This window comes from Vipera berus, assembly GCF_964194415.1.
Source record: "Vipera berus genome assembly, chromosome: 11".
Taxonomy (NCBI): domain Eukaryota; kingdom Metazoa; phylum Chordata; class Lepidosauria; order Squamata; family Viperidae; genus Vipera; species Vipera berus.
This window is the reverse complement of record NC_138214.1, coordinates 10,048,728-10,069,694: the sequence shown is the minus strand read 5'-3', so window position 1 is coordinate 10,069,694 and position 20,967 is coordinate 10,048,728. Positions and strand designations below refer to the sequence as shown.

The 20,967-nt window shown below is 42.6% G+C and overlaps 1 protein-coding gene across 3 annotated transcripts; it reads left to right on the top strand.

Annotated features, from left to right (window-relative positions):
- Nucleotides 1-134: 134 nt before the first annotated feature.
- LOC308673276 (SLAIN motif-containing protein-like) lies at nt 135-20,373 on the top strand. 3 transcript variants are annotated; one of them, XM_081336841.1, is made up of 10 exons: nt 135-149; nt 2,222-2,312; nt 4,024-4,750; nt 9,817-9,950; nt 11,781-11,930; nt 14,967-15,107; nt 16,226-16,540; nt 16,632-16,769; nt 17,727-18,048; nt 19,187-20,373. In XM_081336841.1, exons 3-10 carry the CDS (start codon nt 4,044-4,046, stop codon nt 19,239-19,241), a joined length of 1,962 nt encoding a protein of 653 aa, XP_081192967.1. In that variant the 5' UTR covers nt 135-149; nt 2,222-2,312; nt 4,024-4,043; the 3' UTR covers nt 19,242-20,373. The 3 variants fall into 3 exon arrangements, with proteins under 3 accessions (XP_081192967.1, XP_081192968.1, XP_081192966.1); XM_081336842.1 differs by lacking the exons at nt 135-149; nt 2,222-2,312 and adding an exon at nt 2,043-2,148; XM_081336840.1 differs by lacking the exon at nt 135-149 and having other exon boundaries at nt 2,122-2,312.
- Nucleotides 20,374-20,967: the final 594 nt, after the last annotated feature.

Sequence of the window (20,967 nt, the reverse complement as noted above, 5' to 3'; positions counted from 1 at the left end):
TCGCCAGTCCCGCCTTATGCAAATGAGGGCCCGAAGTTAGCGCGGCGGCCAATCGGGGCGAAGAGGGAGCCGGGCCAGGGAGCAGCCGCGGCAACAACAGAGGCGGCTGGGACTGCGCGTGCGCGCGGCGGCGGCGGCGGCGGCGGCAGGTAGGTAGATAGCGGCGAGCGCGGGCTCCGAAGGTCGCCCGCCCCTCCCCCCACCAACCCAGACTCCCCTCAGGCGGGGCGTCGGGCCTAGTTTTTCCTCACTCCCTTCCCCCCAACTTTCAGGCCCGGGTCTTCCCCACCCCACTCCCCCGCCCCGGTCTCCATCCTTCTCGATAGGCCGACCTCCAGCCCTCCTCGCGTCCCTGAAAGGGGCCTGGCCTGGCCGGGCAGGGTGAAGCGGCCCCTCGCTTGACTGGACTGCCTCTTCAGGGCCTGTGGCAGCTGTCCTCAGCCGCCGCCCCCCATTATTCTGGCATGTTCTCTCTCTCTCTAGCAGGGGTCTTCAAACTTGGCCCTTTGATGACTTGTGGACTTCAACTCCCAGAATTCCTCAGCCAAGCATGCTGGCTGAGGAATTCTGGGAGTTGAAGTTCACAAGTCATCAAAGGGCCAAGTTTGAAGACCCCTGCTCTATAGGGTGGGTGGGGGGTATCTTTAGAGGGGGATTGAGGGGGGTCCTGGGTGGTCTCTGAGCTGGGTGGTTTTCTGGCAGACGTTTCGTGACCAGACGGGGTAACATCATCATCAGTGCCAGAAGAGAGGGGGGGGTTTGTAGAGAGGGGGATTGTGGGGTCCTTGGTGTGCTCTCTTTGAGCTTAGTTCAGGGGGGGGGTGTCTTCAAACTTTGGCCCTTTGATTTTTAATTTTAATTTGATTTTAATCCCATTTATATCCCGCCCTTCTCCGAAGACTCAGGGCGGCTTACAATCTAAAGCACGATGTGCTTAGCAATAGCCTTCATTCTATGTATATGCCTGCTTATTAGGGCTTTCCCCCCCTCCCAGCGGCATTTTTACAAAGCCAACTTATTGCCCCCAACAATCTGTGTTCCTCATTTTACCTACCTCGGATGGTAGGTGACTTGTGGACTCCAACTCCCAGAATTCCTCGGCTGGCTGAGGAATTCTGGGAGTTGGAGTCCACAAGTCATCAAAGGGCCAAGTTTGAAGACCCCTGGCTGAGTTGTTTCCTTGCAGGTGTGTCATTAGATGTAACATTGATCAGCGCGAGAAGGGAGAGGGGTTTGCAGAGGAGGAGGAGGGAGGCGAATGTAGGGTCCTTGGTGCTCTCTGAGCTTGGTGGTTTTCCTGTAGGTGTTTCCTTACCCGATTAGGTAACATCATCGGTGCTCAAAGGAAGTGGGGTTTGCTCTCTGTTTATGTACTAATGGCTGGCCCTGCCAGTGAGCAAAACCCCCCCCCCTTCCCTTCTAGCACCGATGAGGTTGCCTAGTTGGGTAATGAAACGTCTGCAAGAAAACCACCAAGCTCAGAGAGGAGCAGGGATCCTATAATCCTCCTCCTCATTCTCCTCCTCCTCCTTATCCTTCTCAAACCTCCTCTCTTCCGGCAATGATGAGGTTGCCTAGTTGGGTAATGAAACGTCTGCAAGAAAACCACCAAGCTCAGAGAACATCAAGGACACCACCACCCCCAGTTCAGCCCTGAGCTTCCAAAATTCTCTTCTATCAGAGAGGAGGTACGCTAAAACTAACCTGTCTGGGTAGTTCGTGGTTTGTAGCTCTCTTGTCGCGCCCCCCAATCTTCCCCTCTTTTTCTTTAATTTGGGGCAATCTCATTCCTGGGTTTGCTTTGTGGGAACTCCTTCTCTCTCCCTGCAAAAGCCATCCTCAGGTAGGGGTGGAGTTCAGAAATAAAGGAGGCTCCACCTGTTTGGGTGGGACTGCGTGGCCCTCCCTCCTAAAGACTCCCCAAAGGACAGCATCGGTCCTCTTTCCTTCTCCATTCACCTGTTTCTCTTCAGAGGAACTTTTGTCCTACTTGGGGGGTGTTTCGGGTGTGTGTGTGTGTCTCTCTGGGCAGGTTGTTCCGGTGTTCTCCTTTTTCTCTTTGCAACATCAAGTCCTTTTTTCCTTGGAGAACACAGATTGGGACACCTTCTTCCCTAATTGCAGGGGGGTGTGAAGCAGTTTCTGATGGTAAGGTAGTCTCTTAATGTATTTTTTTTCCTCCCTGTTGTGGTGACCCTGCATACATCCTTTTCCTCCTCAGCTCCATGCAACTCCTGATGCCTTGGGCTGTGAGGTCATCCCATGAGGGCAGGGTGGTTCTGTTGCTGTGGCTGTGTTTGACAGATGTGCTGGTAAGAATTTACTCTGGAATGGGTAATGGAGGCTAGAATACTGCCCTTTCAGTTGCTGTTATACTTGTGCATAAGTTTGTTGAATTGCATCAGTCTGCTTGAAATAGAAATAGTGAAGTGCAATGTTATGTTTTCATTGTGTTTTTTTTAGTTGGCCTTCCCTTGTAAATTGATTTAAGGAAAGGAGACTGCTTTAAAACCTGGGCAGGGCAGTGTAATTTGACCCACTTATAGTTTTGTCTTGATGTCTTTAAAAATACGTGGCAATAAAACAGCTTATCATGTCTGGTGAGAATTGCTACAGTTTTGTTCTCAGAAATTTTCTTTTCTTTTCTTTTAGAAAAACCCATTCTTTAGAACGTTATTTTCTTGCGGATGGATGCATATAATCTGACTCAGATTATAGGGTTACTATATTTTTTGCAACTCAGATAAATCTCTTGTGAGGATAGTCATTTGGTGACTAAAAATTAGATTTGAAAGATTATTGAAAGGATACTTCCTCCTCCTTTGCTCTTTGAACCAAAATTATTCAGCATTATTTCTTGTATTGATGCTTAACTTTCTGCATATTATGAGGGGATGGACTTTTTTTTTCTATTTTGCCTTGTAGGTGGGACATGCATTGAAATTATATTTTGAGTTTTAATGCAGGAAATTAAAAAGTGGTTTTGTTTTGCAAGACAAAACTTTGAACATAGAAATAGTTTTAAATAACCAATAATATTATTTGTAAAGTCCTATTTAGTACAGAAATGATAGAAATACCTTTGTTACTTTTGTTTTTCTTCATTTTCGTGCATAGCATATAAAGTGGGGTAATAAAATATTGGTAGTGCCCTTGTTTATATCATTCTATGTATTTGCTTTGCAATTAATCAAGAAAAGACTGTATATGCTCTTTCTAGTGTCACTATTCTCTAAATGAGTGTTGAGCTGTAGTAAAGTCTAAAATATTCAGTGTTAAAGATACTTTCCCAAAGTATGATATATGTATGTCATATTTGTTTTATAATAATGTATAGGCTGCCTTATTCCCCAGACTATGCAAAATATTTGGTTTCTGGACTTAAGCAGTAAACTGTTGTCGGTCCTGGATTTCATTTCATTTCTTATCAAAACTTATCAAAACCTGAAGAAATTCATGATTGAGTAAATGGGGGTGAGCCACATTTTTACAGTCTCTGCTTAATGAATGAAATGCTCAGTTGCTAACTGCCACCATATGGAACTGCAGTAATATGTTTATCTTTCAGCTCTTTAATTTCTGAACCTTTCTTTCGCACAGACTTGTGTTTGATATTTTTTTTTTAAGATCAGTAATATTTCAGAAGGCAGTGTTGGTTATAAATGACCTTGCCAAACAAAAGCTTCTGTTGAATGTGCTTCTACGTGGGCAGCTCCAGTTGGATTTGGGTATTATTTACTTTACAAGTCCTCCTTATGAATGTCAACTTACATTGTAGGTGCAGATTAGTCATGTATCTTATAGCAGTCATAACAGTTATTGCTTACCCTGAAGAAGCATGGCCATGTCAAGATACCCAGGATAAATAAAACATACTGTTCCTGCTGATAAATTGCTTTCAGATTCACTAAGGTATTCTTGCTGTGTCATCACACAATACATTTAATTAATAGGAAAGCCAATAGTTAAGTGTATTCACGGTTTCTTTCATATCCATTTTCTATGATATCTTTTTTTTTTTAGCAAAATTCTTCAGGGGTTCCATGAAGATGGTCGTTCCTGGGAGCACCACTATAATTCAGCCAGACCACAGTCTTGGAACTGAATTGAGCCGAAGCTCAGCAGAGAATTCAGTGATGGGTCCTGATGCAGAATCCATGGCTGATCAAGTGGGCCCCGAGCTGGAAGAAGTGAGGAAATTGCAAGAGCTTGTGAGGAGGCTTGAGCTCCAGAATCAGCAGCTGAGAACTAGAAGCCTGCGAAGTGTGCCAGAGGCAAAATTGCTGAGCCAAGCTGATGCTGGAGTGGATAATTGCAATTCCAGGCTCAATGGCATGGAAATGAATAATAGCATCAATGCGTTAATGGATAAGCAGGAGTTGCAAATAGTGGCAGACCTGCACTCGGCCCTGAGCAAAATAAGGTCAGAAGCAGAGGAAAGCGGTGAGTTCTTAAAAAAGGATGTGGAGACCCCAGTACAGCACAGTTGTGAAAAAAGATCTGACAAAGAGCCTTCCGGTGCAAAGTTTGTGAGCGGTACCCAGATGCAGCACAGCGAGGCCAACACAAACGATGTCTCTCGTTGGGATTGCAACCACACAGTGTTGCTAGAAGATTTCGCCAGAGCTGTTGAGCCAGCGTTGCCAATGAAGGAAGCAAACACGAACGCGGAAGATCTCTTGAATGAAACAACTCTGGATGAAGTGGAATTGCTAGAGTTAGAGAACGGCAGCGATGAAGAGGACAGCTGGTATGTACTCTGAGATTATATATTGTAGCTCTAAAGGATTCATGCTGAGAGGGAATAAGGCTGTAGTCATATTTTCTAGAGCAGATTATTATTCTGTTTCTCTTTGCTCCACTGGCCCTCAAAAACTGAACATCACTGAACGGAGCAGTGCGACAGGAAAATGGACAGTGTGAAAGAAAGGGGATTGATTTGTAAAAAACCCAAAAAATTCTTGGTCTAAAACGTTTAAGAGAAATAGAAAGGAAAAAAATATATGGGAGACCAGGAAGCCTATATTTCGATTTAGAGTGGCACTTTTCTCATAAGAGAGGGCCAAATGGAGTGGAGACTATTGCCAAATATAGTTCCTTAAGGTATTTCTATTAGTATTACAGATATTTGCATAATAGTTTTATCTGTTGTTGTTGTTAGTTGCGAAGTCGTGTCCGACCCATCGCGACCCTATGGACAATGTTCCTCCAGGCCTTCCTGTCCTCTACCATCTTCTGGAGTCCATTTAAGCTCACGCCTACTGCTTCAGTGACTCCATCCAGCCACCTCATTCTCTGTCGTCCCCTTCTTCTATTGCCCTCAATCTTTCCCAGCATTAGGCTCTTCTCCAGTGAGTCCTTCCTTCTCATTAGATGGCCAAAGTATTTGAGTTTTAGCTTCAGGATCTGGCCTTCTAAAGAGCAGTCAGGGTTGATCTCCTCTAGGACTGACCGGTTTGATCGCCTTGCAGTCCAAGGGACTCGCAGGAGTCTTCTCCAGCACCATAGTTCAAAGGCTTCAATTCTTTGGCGTTCAGCCTTTCTTATGGTCCAGCTTTCACTGCCATACATTGCAACTGGGAAGACCATAGCCTTGACTATACGCACTTTTGTTGACAGGGTGATGTCTCTGCTTTTTAGTGTGCTGTCTAGATTTGCCATGGCTTTCCTCCCCAGGAGCAAGCGTCTTTTTATTTCTTGGCTACAGTCCCCATCTGCAGTGATCTTGGAGCCCAGGAAAATAAAATCTGTCACTACCTCCATTTCTTCCCCATCTATTTGCCAGGAATTGAGAGGGCCAGATGCCATGATCTTGGTTTTCTTAATGTTTAGTTTCAACCCAAGTTTTGCACTCTCCTTCTTCACTCGCAACAAGAGGCTCTTTAGTTCCTCTTCACTTTCTGCCATTAGAGTGGTATCATCTGCATATCTTAGGTTGTTGATGTTTCTTCCGGCAATCTTAATTCCAACTTTTGATTCATCTAGCCCTGCCTTTCTCATGATGTGCTCTGCATATAAGTTAAATAGGCAAGGCGACAGTATACAGCCTTGCCGGACTCCTTTCCCAATTTTGAACCAATCAGTGGTTCCGTGTCCAGTTCTCACTGTTGCTTCTTGGCCTGCATATAGGTTTCTCAAGAGACAAATAAGATGGTCTGGTATGCCCATCTCTTTAAGGACTTGCCAGAGTTTGTTATGATCCACACAATCAAAGGCTTTAGCATAGTCAATGAAGCAGAAGTAGATGTTTTTCTGGAACTCTCTAGCTTTCTCCATGATCCAGCGTATGTTAGCAATTTGATCTCTAGTTCCTCTGCCTCTTCGAAATCCTGCCTGTACTTCTGGTAGTTCTCGATCCACATACTGCTGGAGTCTAGCTTGTAGAATTTTAAGCATAACTTTACTAGCATGAGAAATGAGTGCAATGGTGCGATAGTTTGAACATTCTTTGGCACTGCCTTTCTTTGGAATTGGAATGTAAACTGATCTTTTCCAATCCTGTGGCCACTGTTGAGTTTTCCAAATTTGCTGGCAAATTGAGTGAAGCACTTTTACTGCATCGTCTTTTAAGATTTTGAATAGCTCAGCTGGAATACTGTCACCTCCACTAGCTTTGTTGTTGCTCAGCTTTTCTAAGGCCCACTTCACTTCACATTCTAGGATGTCTGGCTCGAGCTCAGTGACCACCTCATTGTGATTATCAGGGACATTAAGCTCATTCTTGTATAGTTCTTCTGTGTAATTTTGCCACCTCTTCTTAATCTCTTCTGCCTCTGTTAGGTCCCTGCCATTTTGGTCCTTTATCATGCCCATTTTTGCATGAAACGTTCCCTTCATCTCTCCAATTTTCTTGAAAAGATCTCTGGTCCTCCCTATTCTATTGTTTTTTTCTATTTCTTTGCATTGTTCATTTAAGAAGGCATTCTTATCTCTTCTAGCTATTCTTTGGAATTCTGCATTTAATTGGGCGTATCTTTCTTTTTCTCCCTTGCCTTTCGCTTCCCTCCTTTCCTCAGCTATTTGCAAAGCTTCCTCAGACAGCCATTTTGCTTTCTTGCATTTCTTTTTCTTTGGGATGGTTTTGGTTGCTACCTGTTGTACAATGTTGCGAACCTCTGTCCATAGTTCTTCAGGCACTCTGTCTATCAGATCTAATTCCTTAAATCTATTTGTCACCTCTACTGTATATTCAACAGGGATATGATTTAATTCATACCTGACTGGCCTAGCGCTTTTCCCTACTTTCTTTAATTTAAGCCTAAACTTTGCAACAAGAAGCTCATGGTCTGAGCCACAGTCAGCTCCTGGTCTTGTTTTTACTGACTGTATAGAGCTTCTCCATCTTTGGCTGCAGAGCATATAGTCAATCTGATTTCTGTGTTGACCGTCTGGTGATGTCCATGTGTAAAGCCGTCTCTTGGGTTGTTGGAAAAGAGTGTTTGCTATGACCATCGTATTCTCTTGACAAAATTCTATCAGCCTGTGCCCTGCTTCATTTTGTACTCCAAGGCCAAACTTGCCTGTTATTCCAGTTATCTTTTGGCTTCCTACTTTAGCATTCCAATCTCCCATGATGATAAGGACATCATTTTTGGGTGTTAGTTCTATAAGGTGCTGTAGGGCTTCATAGAACCGGTCAATTTCATCCTCTTCAGCACTGGTGGTTGGGGCATAGACTTGGACTACTGTGATATTGAATGGTTTGCCTTGGATTCGAACTGAGATCATTCTGTCATTTTGAGGGTTGTATCCCAGTATTGCTTTTCCTACTTTTTTATTGACTATGAAGGCTACTCCATTTCTTCTGAGGGATTCTTGCCCGCAGTAGTATACCTGATGGTCGTCTGAATTAAATTCACCCATTCCTGTCCATTTTAGTTCGCTGATACCTAAGATGTCAATGTTTAGTCTTGTCATCTCTTGTTTGACCACGTCCAGCTTTCCTTGATTCATGGATCTTACATTCCAGGTTCCTATGGAGAAAGAATCTTTACAGCATCGGACTTTCCTTTCACCACCAGACATATCCACAGCTGAGCGTCCTTTCGGCTTTGGCCCAGTCGCTTCATTCTTTCTGGCGCTACTAGTACTAGCCCTCTGCTCTTCCCCAGTAGCATATTGGACGCCTTCCGACCTGAGGGGCTCATCTTCCAGCGTCATATCGTTTTGCCTTTTGGTACTGTCCATAGGGTTTTCATGGCAAAGATACTGGAGTGGGTTGCCATTTCCTTCTCCAGTGGATCACGTTTTGTCAGAACTCTCTGCTATGACCTTTCCGTCTTGGGTGGCCCTTCACGGCATAGCTCATAGCTTCATTGAATTACGCAAGCCCCTTCGCCACGACAAGGCAGTAATCCATGAAGGGGAGTTTTATCTGTACACATAGCAAAATGTAAGATGTAAGGTCACCTTAAGCAACAATTCTTTAAGTAACCATTCCTTAAGCTTATTATTGAAGACATAATTAGATTAGATGAAAGAAAGGACTGGATTATTGGATATTTTTTTTCTGCCCAGTGGAAGATGTTTGCTGTAAGTTGGAAGGGGGCTATACTTGAAAAAAGGAGATGGAGCTGAACGTTTTTTTTAAAAAACGATTGTTTTAAAAAATAAGCTCTGCTATAGAGATTCACAGTTATAATTAACTGATATGAGATAATTTGGAGGATAAATCGCTTGGACTACTTTTGTGAAAATTGCAAGTATTATATTTACCTAAGTAGCGTACTCTGGATCTTGAAAAGAACTGAAGTGATGTTACATTGTTACTACGCAACCATTGTTTGTTTTACACAAATGTCAATTTGTGTTAATTCATTATTTCCTTAGCAAAACAATTATGTACAGGTACTCCTTGACTTGCAACAGTTCATTTAGTGACCATTCAAAGTTACGATGGCACTGGAAAAAGCGACTAATGACCGTTTTTCATACTTGTGACCACTGCAGCATCCCCGTGGTCACGTGATCAAAATTCACACGCTTGGCAACTGACTCACACTTATCACAGACACAGTGGCCTGGGATCATGTAATCACCTTTTGTAACCTTCTGACAAGCAAAGTCAATACCGTGTTAATAACTTAACAACTGCAATGATTCACTTTTAACAACTGTGGCAAGCAAGGTCGTAAAATGGAGCAAAACTCACTTAAGAAATGTCTCATTTAACAACAGAAATGTTGGGCTCAATTGTGGTCGTACGTCGAGGACTACCCGTATGTGAGAAAATTAAACAGACTTACGAGAAAGTACAGTATGATAGATAATTTCATCATTCGGATGAATAATGAAATTTGGATCCATCTTAAAAATAGAAGCAATTTGTCTGACCCCCCCAAATAGTTAAAAAAGAGAAATACTTGTTCTTTATTTGCTGTAACATTAGACCTTTGTTGATAAAATACTAATGGAAGCATAAAGGTAAAGGTTCCCCCGCAAATGCGTGCTAGTCGTTTCCGACTCTAGGGGCCGGTGCTCATCTCCGTTTCAAAGCCGAAGAGCCAGCGCTTGTCCGAAGATGTCTCCGTGGTCATGTGGCCGGCATGACTAGACGCCAAAGGCGCACGGAACGCTGTTACCTTCCTACCGGAGTGGTCCCTATTTTTCTACTTGCATTTTTACGTGCTTTCCAACTGCTAGGTTGGCAGAAGCTGGGACGAGTAACAGACGCTCACTCTGTTACGCGGCACTCGGGATTCGACCCGCCAAACTGCCGACCATCGCGTCCATCGCGTCCCTAATGGAAGCATAGAGATACTGAAATAGTTGCTTCCATCAAGCTGTCAAGTTAAACTTTTTACCTTTCCACTTCAGGCTGTATATTTCTCCAAGAAACCCACCCACGGATAAAAAGGAATCTCCCCTGAAGTGGTGTAGACAGGTATTGGATCACCCTAGTCCTGAGACTGAGGCCGCTTGCCGTACCCTCATCAGCAGACTTGACCAAGGTAGGCCTATGATTTGCCTTGAAAGCCCTTAATTGGTCACTGAGCATGCTAGTAGATTGATTTGTTACCGTTGCACTTTTAAAGAACTTGGCACAGTGGAGATATGGGGAAGACTTGAGAAAAATGAATTGGATCACAAGAGCGGTAATAACACCTTGAAATTGGGGCCATTTTGGTTTTGCGTTTTTGCATTTGCTCGATGCAGTCCAAACCCAGTTACATTAAGCCTAGTGTTTATGTGGGATATCACGGAGCTAATCATGGTTATGATTATTAGATTTATATCCTGCCTTTATTTTGTACAACTCAAGATAGCCTATATTTTGTACAACTCAAGATAGCCTCCTATTTTCTCTCCCCTGACAACTTCTCTGAGATGGATTGAGTTGTGACAAGCCCCAAATCACAGTTTTTTGTGCCTGCTTCTAAATTTGCCCTTAGTTAGAAAAGTTATGTGATCCTTTGGACTGGAAGACCTAGTTGGGGAATGTCCTTTGCCCTCGGAGGATATTAAGGCATCTTGGGATAATCTTTTTAGAATATATATTTTGCAAACCTTAAAGGAAATACTTTTCTTTCAAATGTTTTTTATGTTGTACTGTTTCATTTCAAATAGTCCTTTTCCCCCAAAATGTAACTTAATATGTTTTAGGGACATACAGACATATAAACATTTACTAGCTGGCACATGGCATTAAAAATGTAAAAAGTTTATTTTAAGTTGCTGCCCTCTGAGTTTCTTGCTACTGTGGAAAAATGTTAATATAGTAAACCGAAGAATGGTTTTGGAGAGATTTTGCTTGAAAACTTGATTTTGTCATCTGGAATCCCATTACATTCTCAGGGAAAACAGAAACATTCTGCTAGCTAAATACTATTATTTTTTTCCAAAGTGTGTTAAGTTGAACATTGTAACAACTTAAGCACATTAGCAGGTTTGTCAACAAATTAAACTTCTCAACCCCTGCTAGAATATGAGGACAGTGTAGCTCAGAATAAAAGGATTGTTTTTCATAAATAATGCCACTCCTTTTTGATTTTTCAGTCTTATCTCAGCCCTAGATAATGATGGGAAATCTTTATTTGGTTTTAATAGTTCTGTGCCAAGGTTGTTTTTTTTTGTTGTTGTTCTTGATGCTACAGTTCTACAGTTCCATCATGCAAACTAAATTAAAGAAGCATTTTGAGAAATGGGCCCAGAATAGTTTTCCCACTAGATAATATTTTCATTAGATCACACTACCTGTATCGGTCCTTGATAACTCCAGAAACCTGATACACATTGAAATTTTTTGACACATAGTATTAGTATCTCTTAAGATTGTCCAACCGGGAAACTTACATCTTACGTACGTCCACATTCTAGGATGAGAGATGGCAAACTACGCATTTCTTCATTGGAGAGAAATGCCACAATATTGGATATCTTCTCATCTAGCCTGTCTGTTATTTGGGAAACTCTGGAGAAGAACCCCAGCTCATCTTTCAGAGTTCCCTTTAGCACTTCAAACCGGCTCAAGTTTGTCCAAGGTCAACACTGTAAATTCACACAACAGCAGCATATATATTAGTCTGACACCTGCAGATGTTAAGACAGGAAGAGAATATCCCACGGAGAACTAAGGATTGTCTTCATTTGCTTTAATTCCAGAGATTAATCTGTCAGCCATAATTGGAAATTGAATTTGTTGGTTTGTATCATGACTCAGGGGGTGAGTGTGTCTGGCATGTAATGCATGCAGATGTGGTTTGACCTCTCTCTCTCTCTCTCCTCATCTGAGTATCTGTGTTTAATGTAACAATTCATGGCATTTTTGTATCTTCCTCTAGCCAGTAGGTGGAAATCCCTGTATTGCAGTCCATTGGCGTCTCCAAGTGTGCATAACTTGAATACAGACCCAGGGTCCTGTAGCAATGCACTAAACTCTCCTGGGCACTACAAATCAACTAACAAAGCACTACTAACTTGCGGTAGCTCAGGTATGGCATGGCATCTGGGGTACTTTCAGAGGAATGGACATGGGAAATGCATGCAGAGGGAGGACACGTTTGCTTTGTACAGTTTAATGTGATGATCTAAGAGCTTCTTCACCTAATGCTTCCAGAAAGCTTGTTATTTAAATTGTCTTGCTTCTTTGTGCTAATTTGGGCTTCCCCCCCCAAAAAAGGTCTGTTATTTTTGTGATAAATGTCCATTGTCTGGCCCATCTCCTTCAGGCCCAGGGCGTTTGATTATCCCTTAGGAAAATGGAGAGTCCTCTTTAGCATGGCATTCTTCTGTTGCTTTATGTGTGTGAAAATGTTTTAACTTGTATTTATATGTATTCTCCCACGGTTGGTGAGAATTAGCTTATAGTCCTAAGTCTACAATAAATAGACCTACACATTTTTTTGTCTGCTTCGTCTGAAGTTTTCCAGCATGCCTTGGAGACAGAAGCTGAAACCGCTTGCAAAGCTCAGCTAGTTCGCGTTGCTGTACAGAAGGTTGATTTGCCTTTAGAACCAGCATTTAAAAGCCAATCACTTATTGCATGCTTAATTTTTTAAAATATGGACAAATAAAATACCATTTCCTAAATATTCCTTTGACATTTGGGGTGGAGAAGAGAAAACCTATTAAGACTAAATTACTGACATCTTAAATTCTAATGAAAGACAATACTGAATTGCCCTTTTCAAGTGGAGGCTATAATACTAACTTCTTGGATTATTTTTGTCTTTTATTACTGGAATACCTAATAATCCTTTCCTCTTTCCTTTCAGTCACAGAAACTCTACCCAATTTATCTGGTTTGCAGCCAATTCTGTGTCAAATAGCAGTACAGAAATTACATTCTAAATGTTCTTTCTATTTAGACCGATTATTTGAGAATTATGTAACAATCCTTTCAGGGCAATGAGTGAAATTAAAAATACCATTTTTCATTTTTAGTACATTAGTGAATTATATAGTATTCTCAAAGTGCAGCTAATGAAAAAGCTACATGTAGCAACTGCCTACATACCAGGCAGCTTTTAATTGGATACTCTTGCGTTGCAAGACAGAAATTTGACGTCTCTTTCCTTTGCAGACCTTTCTCATGATTTTGATTTCAGTCATGTGAAAATTATTTTTTTTTGCTGAACTGGAAAGTCTCCTTCCACTTGATGGAGCCACCAATGAAATTAATCAATTAGGGAACAGGGAGAAAAAATCCTTACCGACTTTGCTTTCAGATCTTATATTTTGCTGCCAACTAAGTGCAATTTCAGATACTGTACAGCAAAGCTGGCTGGGGGATTCTGGGAGCTGAAGTCCACAAGTCTTAACGTTGCCAAGATTGAGAAACGTTTCTCTACAGAGTTTTATCCAGACAGGTTGCTGTTGCAGTTTGCTTCTCTTATTTATACAATTAGCAGTTGTTTGTATGACTTCAAATAAATCAATTGCAGCAATTGGACAGGATTAACTGCAGAGAGAGATTGGGGCTGCAGTGTGGCAGTTTTAACTTTTTGCTCTTGGTTAGCTTCTGGATTATTACCTTTCCACATGGTTATTTGTTTTGGAAGGGAAGCTCCCATTGAAAAGAGCAAGAGTTTTATCTCTCCAATGACTATTAAGTGGAGAGTCCTCACTGCAGATTGGAATGGCAGTAAGGTCAATGTTTAAAGTCTTTTTTTCTTTCCTGTACCTAAGTTTTGACCTGCTTCCCTTGTTTTCTATGAATTTACTTTTGAAAACCATCCGTACTCTGAGAATGGTATCCTCCCTTGTTTGATCCTACACTGTTTTGGTCATTTTAATTGCTTTCTGAGTAACAAACATGAGAGTGCTGCTTAGAAGGGAATTAAGATTGCTGTGGTTAGTCACGAATGCTTATCCTGCTTAAACACATATGAGTCTTGCCATATAATTAGCTTAGGTTCTTCATTAATGACTAAACGACTGCTTCTTTGAACGTGTCCAGGACTTTGTAAATAAGTAGCCTGCTTGTCTGATAATAAGAATCTGCTCTCGACAGCCGAGCAAACAATGTCCCCCCCCCCTCTTCTTTATGTCAAAATGACCTATAAAGTATATTGAGGGGAAGGCTAGAAACAAATCAGTTGTGAAATAGTAACATGTTTACAGTACAACTTGGTGTCCAAAATGTCTGGTTCTCTTGTCTTGCCTATTTTGTTTTAAATAACCTGGCTTTTCTCTGAAGTATTCACACCAAAAACAATATGTTTTGTGGCAGGCTCGGGCATTATCTTAAATTCACACTATGAATTTGAAAAGATTAATTTTTCAAAAATCCTAATCCAGCCGCAGCAGAAAATGGAGAGTCGCCTTGACTGATATAATCTAAGGTGGTCTGAAACATGAAGAACTGATGATCCAGTAAAGCCGACACATGTTAATATTGGCATGTGTGCTCTTCTTTAGTAGCGGATGATGACTCATATCTTCAGCCACATGCTCTTAGGGAACCCCTTCACTCGCACTTTAAAAACTAGAATTGCTTTGTAGCTGATAAAGTAAGTTGACTTTGCATTCACAAACACTTCGCTCATAGTTTTGTGTTTCTGGTGCAATAGGGAATGATGTTGTTCACGTTTGACCTCGTTTTGATGGCTTTCTGTGGCTTCATCCAAACTATTTTACATGCCATGATCCTTTTCTTTCCCTGCACGTCACAGAAACAGAGTTGCCAGAGGTTTGTAAGAGGGAGCTTGGAGTGATGCCCACTCATCTGGGACATTTGAATAGGGAAGATTTAACTGAAATGATGATTTTAATAACAGAATTCTATAGTTACCATACATCACAGGATAAGCTTTCCTCCGTACTGAATACTGAAAGAACTCTCTCGCTTTGAAATCGTTGCTGGTAATCCTTATGATAAATTTGCTTACCTTGTAAGGGTGTTTAAGTACAAAACTGGGGAAAAAAAGCGTACTGCGACAGTGCTTGTACAGCTGTGTATTTTAAAATTATATCTGCAGCTTCCTCACCCTCGCCTCCTTTTTCCTTCTCTCCCACCACTTTCGAAGGTTACTTGAACGTGCATTCAGCTTTAAGCTCTCAGTCTTCTGTCGATAGTGAACTTAGCACCTCAGACGACTCGATTTCAATGGGCTACAAACTGCAAGACTTGACTGACGTGCAAGTTATGGCCCGCCTACAGGAAGAAAGTACGTGAAAGCAATTTGCAGTATTTCTGTCTCTACATAAAGGCTACCTCACCTACCGCAGGAAGGATTTTTTTTTTAGAAACAATAATACAGAATATTATTTTCCCCACTTACTGAATTTTCTCTCATTCTGACAGCACAAGAGTACAGACAGATAGTTTCTTAGGTGGGTAATTGGGTGTCCCTGCTAGTAAATTAGATGCCCCTATTGAATGATATGAAGAAACACGTCTGTTGCTGCTTTGGCTGTGTCTGTCTAGAAGCACCTACTCTTGAACTCATTGCAACTGCTTCTGAAGTACATGTGTATTCCAGCATAGCTTAACAGTCTGGGGAAGCAAAAAAAAAGTCTTGCTTTTGGAGCAGGTTATGTTAAGAGTATCTCATCAAGGATCATTTAGCCTTGAAACTGCACCTTTGTGAAAGAACTACAACAGAGGTCCTCAACCTTTTGGGCACCAGGGACCGGTTCCATAGAGAGAGTTTTTTCTGTGGACCAGAGAGTGCGTGGTTTTGTGTGCTTCCTACATCCCACGGACGGGGCTTTGGTTATTTGTGTGGACCGGTTGCTGGCATGCCACGGTCTGGTACCGGTCCACGGACCGGGAGTTGGGGACCCCTGAACTACAATATCCCACTATGTTTCTGGTAAACAGATCATTTATAGCTGGGTATATTGTATCAAAGCTAAAGGTGTAAAATGAAAAAGTTGTCCAATGAAAAAGTTGACATGCTGACGTTTGCCTAAACATCTGAGGGAGGCCCTGTGGATTTACAATATGCTGTCACTAGCAAAGCTCTCCGGATTGTTACTCTGCCCCAAAATTCAGATAGTGGTTATGAGTGCTGAAATAAACGTAAACTACTTGTCTGCAGAGATGTGAAAGCTAGATTGCAACCCTCACTTTGGTGCCTTTAAAATTAATTGAGACCACAAGCCGAAAATACTGCCGTTGCCTCGTGTAGGTTTCATTTATCTTGGGTACAAGTCTGATGTGGTTGCTTTCTTGTTTGCTTTGCTAGCCCTTTGGTGGGAAATATTAAAACAGTATTGCAGGTATGCTAAACAATACGATCGAGATGTAACTGTGTCTTCTGTGGCCATGGCCGTCCTTCAGGTCTTCGTCAGGATTGTGCCTCCAGCTCAGCCTCCGTCTCCCGCCGCAGTTCCAGCGCCTCCTTACATTCCTTGCGCAGAGGCACCTACAGTGACCAGGATTTTGACACGTACAGCTTGGAAGATGAGGATGACGACTGCTCTTTCCCCTACCACAGCAACCACAGATACTCTCCATCCCCACTCAACTCACCGCGATGCCAGTCTCCCTCCACAAACACAGATTACGGGAGGGCCACAAATAGCCGAATTCGGGCCCCCCGGAGGACAGTGCAGAGCCCGATGCAAGATAGACTAAAGTATTCTTCGAACGAAGGTGCGTGCTATCGTTTCTGAATCTCGCTGGGTTTTTTGGAATCAAAAGCAACAGTTGGGTTTTTTATTCTTTGTTACGTTATCATTTACAGAGGAACTGCGTCACAGTATGCCTAATCTGGCTAGGACCGGCCTGCGATCTTTGGAGTCAGTGAGAAATAGCCGTAGCCTGGACTCAGATTTACAGATTCCCAGTAGTCGGCTGTCTAGAATCCATCAGGAATCCACCAGTAAGTCGGCTTCTCCTGAAACTGTCCCATGACATTTCAGTTGGTGTGATTATCAGAATAGAAACAATGGCGTTTGAGAGATCTTAGCTTGAAATAATAATCCTGAAATAATAGTTTTAAGTTTGGAAGTTCTGTGGGATCCCTCTTTGTTTTAAGTTCTTAACCAGACTTAACCAGAAGTCCCTTTCACAACTTCATCTGAGAAATCAGCTGGGCCTTCTCTAAAGAAGTGTGCCAGATCACAATCATTCTTCATGTAGAAGTCTCAGTTGGGTTATTCTAATGCAGGGGTCTTCAAACCTGGCAACTTTAAGACTTGTGGACTTCAACTCCCAGAATTCCTCAGCCAGCCAAGGGATTCTGGGATTTGAATTCTGGGAGTTGAAGTCCACAAGTCTTAAAGTTGCCAGGTTTGAAGACTCCTGTTCTAATGGGTTCTACATAGAGCTGCCCTTGAAGATTATTCATACGTTTCAGCTGTCCAAAATACGGCAGGTTCATTTGTTATCATAGGAGTCTTAGCACTAGGCGTTTTGCCAAATGCATTGGCTACTGATTTAATTTGTGGTGCCCTTCTAGCAGTTTGAAAGCATGCCAGTGTTGTACCCAGTAGATAAATGGGTACAACTTCAGTGGGAAAATAATAGTGTCCCGTGCGCCTCGGCGTCTAGTCATGCTGACCACATGACCACGGAAAGAGTCTTCGGAAAAAGCTGGCTCTCTCGGTTAAGAAACGCCCCCCCTTAAGAGTTATCTTTTTAATTTGTGGATTCAAGTGACAGTTCGACTTCTCTAGCCTTCTATGGCCTGGGTTGGCTTCAGCCGTGTGAATCGGCCCGAGAACTTTACCCTGATCCTCCTGATCCCTTTTGGATATGCTCTCCAAATAGACCCACATTTTATAGTTGTTAATATTGTTAATATAGTCGTTAATATTTCCCTCCCTTCTGCTTTAAGGTCTGACTCCGAATAAGCTCCGCTATTCCTCCAGCGCTGGGCAGTCCCCCCTGACAGTTCGACAGCCCGTGAAAGCTGGCCCCTGTGCCAATGCTCTCCTAACCCCACGGCAGCCAGTTAGAGCTGCTGGATATGCCAGTCCAGCTGGCCGAGTCCGAAAACTACAGCCTTCCACACTGAATCCAGGTGCTTCCAGTAATGGCAGTTCAGTGTACCGAAGCAATAGTATGGCCGCCGGAGCAAAAAGCTCTCTTCCTAAAAACAAAGCATCAGTTGCAGGAGCATCCACTCTGAAGAGCAGGTTGAGCCAGCCAGCCAAGCGGTGAGTCCTAAAAGCTCATGCAGGGAGTCCTTGACTTACAACAGTTCGTTTAGCGATGATTTAAAGTTAACAGTGGCACTGGAAAAAGTGACTTTGTGACCATTTTTCACACCTTCACACCATTGCAGCATCTCCCTGGTCACGCGATCGAAATTTACGTGCTCGGCAACCGATTCATATTTACGACAGTTGCAGGGATCCTCACCCTTTGCAACTTTGTGACAAGCAAAATCAGTGGGGAAGCCGGATTGGCTTAACAACCCGTGGTTACTAACTTGACAACTGCAGTGATTCACTTATCAGCCGTGGCAAGGAAGGTTGTAAAATGGGGTAAAAACTCCACTTAGCAGCAGAAATGTTGGACTCGGGAATTGTGGCCGTAAATCGAGGACTATCTGTATTTTGATTGCAATCTAAAACCTGACTGCTGCTTTGCCTGCCTGACTTTGCCAACAGCCTTGATCTCAAGTGCCTTTTCCAGCCCCCAGATTGCTAGAAGAAACGAGCCAGTCGAGCAAGTCAAAGAAAAGAGGCCAGCTCAAAGCAGGAAAGATTTCCCTTAATTGTAAAGAATCCCCCATCCTCTTTCCCAGTTTCAGACCAGTTGAGGAGGAGAGCAGAGGATTGCACCGTGTGGCATTTCAGAGGTGCAATTGAGAGTAATTATCAATTTGAGGTTCATGTATAAAACTATAGGATTGTTCCTTTAAAAACTTTATACCCTACCTCAGAGATCTTCAAACTTGGCAACTTTAAGACTTGTGGACTTCAACTCCCAGAATTCCTCAGCCAGTTTAAAAATTGCCAAGTTTGAAGACCCCTGCCCTACCTGGTTTTATTCCCCAGCCATCTAGCAGACTGTGAGGCAAAACAAATAGCGGAAGATACTTGCTTTTTAAAAAAATATATATCTATATCTATATATATCTATATATTTATATCTATATCTATCTATATATATCTCTATATCTATCTATATCTATCTATATAGATAGATAGATAGATAGATAGATAGATATAGATATATAGATATAGATAAGACTAGTGACAGATAATGCTGCATTAAGACTCCTGTCTTCTGATTACTGTTTATTAAAGCATTGTCCTAAGTAAAATGTCTACCTATGTGTCCCAACAGATATCCAAAGGCCAACATATCTGTGGATGATTCTTGGAAAGATGGATGTTATTGAACAAACCAAAAAAAAGGCAGATAATGAACAATGAGTTGTTTGTTGGGTAATGGAACTGGACAACAGCCCAGCTGGCTGGGCAGGAGGACGAGCTTAGGCCTCCGTTTCTCTCCATTGCCGCCATGCTTGACAAACTGGAATGATGTCTTTCAGAACTTGGATATTTGCCTTTGCTTTGCCTGGACGATGATGGACGTGGATGGCTTTTTTGTTGTTGTTGGTCCTGCTATTCTCGTCTGACTGCTGAGCCTTGATGACAGCAGTCCCTTGTACCTGAAGGTACAGGTGTGGCCTGAGGGGCACATCTGAAGGTCCGTTCATGGTACACGCACGGAAGGAGAAGAGTGTGGGATAGACTCCTGTGGCGACGAGACATTTTTGAGTCTGGGATTTTTTCTTTCTGTGCAAAAGGCAGCTAGATAAGGTAAACAGAATTGATTAGCAGTGACTGGGTTTTTGTTTTTTTTTAATATCACTTGGTGTAACTTAACTTTTCTAGGAAATTCAGAGGATTTTTTTTTGTTTTTTTACTTGTCCCGAACAGGTATCTTCACTACTTTTATTATTATAAAAGTTGAAGGGTTTTTTTAAAAAAATAATAATAATAAAAAATAGCTAGTGCATCGTCTGTCACAGGAGAATGTCTTAAAGCTTGATTCCCCCATTTCCTCCAAGACTGTTTTATGTGCTGTTGCCTGCAGGCTGATGTCCACCCCTGCAGTGAGGTCTTTACTTACCCGTTTGCTCTCTTCCTTCTCTTTCCTTCGCTTGGCAAGTTTTAGTGTGGGTAGTAGCATCACCTTTGCCGGCTAAAAATGCACTTGGAAGCGTTTCGTTCCCTCATGGTCGTTAATGCTTGATACTAAAACTGACTTTTCCGCTTTTGTACAAGTCTTTTCTACTGTCCATTTTTGGGTGGGGTGGGGTGGGGGGGTTAGGGTTGTTTTTGGATGAAGGAACTTGTTTAAACTAAATCTGTGGCTCATGGACTTTGCCAAATGCAAGAATACAATCATACCTGGGAATGCAAACTGGCCTGTCCGCCAGCCCTACTTCTTGCCACCAATGTGACTTGATATTGTAGTTAATAAATGTGAAGGGGGCTAGTGCTACCTTGTCTTCAGTAGCAAAACTGCGTCCTGCTGCTTTCTTTACACAGATAGATACACAGATAAAAAAAGGTAAAGGCTTCCCCGCACACACGTGCTAGTCGTTTCCGACTCTAGGGGCCGGTGCTCATATCCGTTTCAAAGCCAAAGAGCCAGCGCTTGTCCGAGGACGTCTCCGTGGTCATGTGGCCGGCATGACTAGATGCCAAAGGCGCACGGAAGGCTGTTACCTTCCCACCGTAGTGGTCCCTATTTTTCTACTTGCATTTTTTTACGTGCTTTCGAACCGTTAGGTTGGCAGAAGCTGGGATGAGTAACAGGCGCTCACTCTGCTATGCGGCACTCGGGATTCGACCTGCCAAACTGCCGATCTTCTGATCGACAAGCTCAGTGTCCTAACCCACTGAGCCACCGCGTCCCTACTAGAAACAATACACAGATAGTCCTTGACTTAACAACAGTTCATTTAGTGACTGTTCAAAGTTACAGCAGCACTGGAAAAAAAGTGATTTATGACCATGTTTCACACTTAAAACTCTTGCAGGTTCCCCAGGATCACGCAATCAAAATTCAGACACTTGGCAACTGACTCATATTTATGATGGCTGCAGTGTCCT

What these genes read in the sequence shown, in the direction of transcription:
- LOC308673276 (XM_081336841.1), top strand. Translation starts at nt 4,044, where the DNA reads ATGAAGATGGTCGTTCCTGGGAGCACCACTATAATTCAGCCAGACCAC. An exon ending in GGCCCGCCTACAGGAAGAAA is followed by an intron (nt 15,108 to 16,225) that starts GTACGTGAAAGC and finishes GCCGTCCTTCAG; the next exon opens with GTCTTCGTCAGGATTGTGCC. An exon ending in TTGAGCCAGCCAGCCAAGCG is followed by an intron (nt 18,049 to 19,186) that starts GTGAGTCCTAAA and finishes GTGTCCCAACAG; the next exon opens with ATATCCAAAGGCCAACATAT.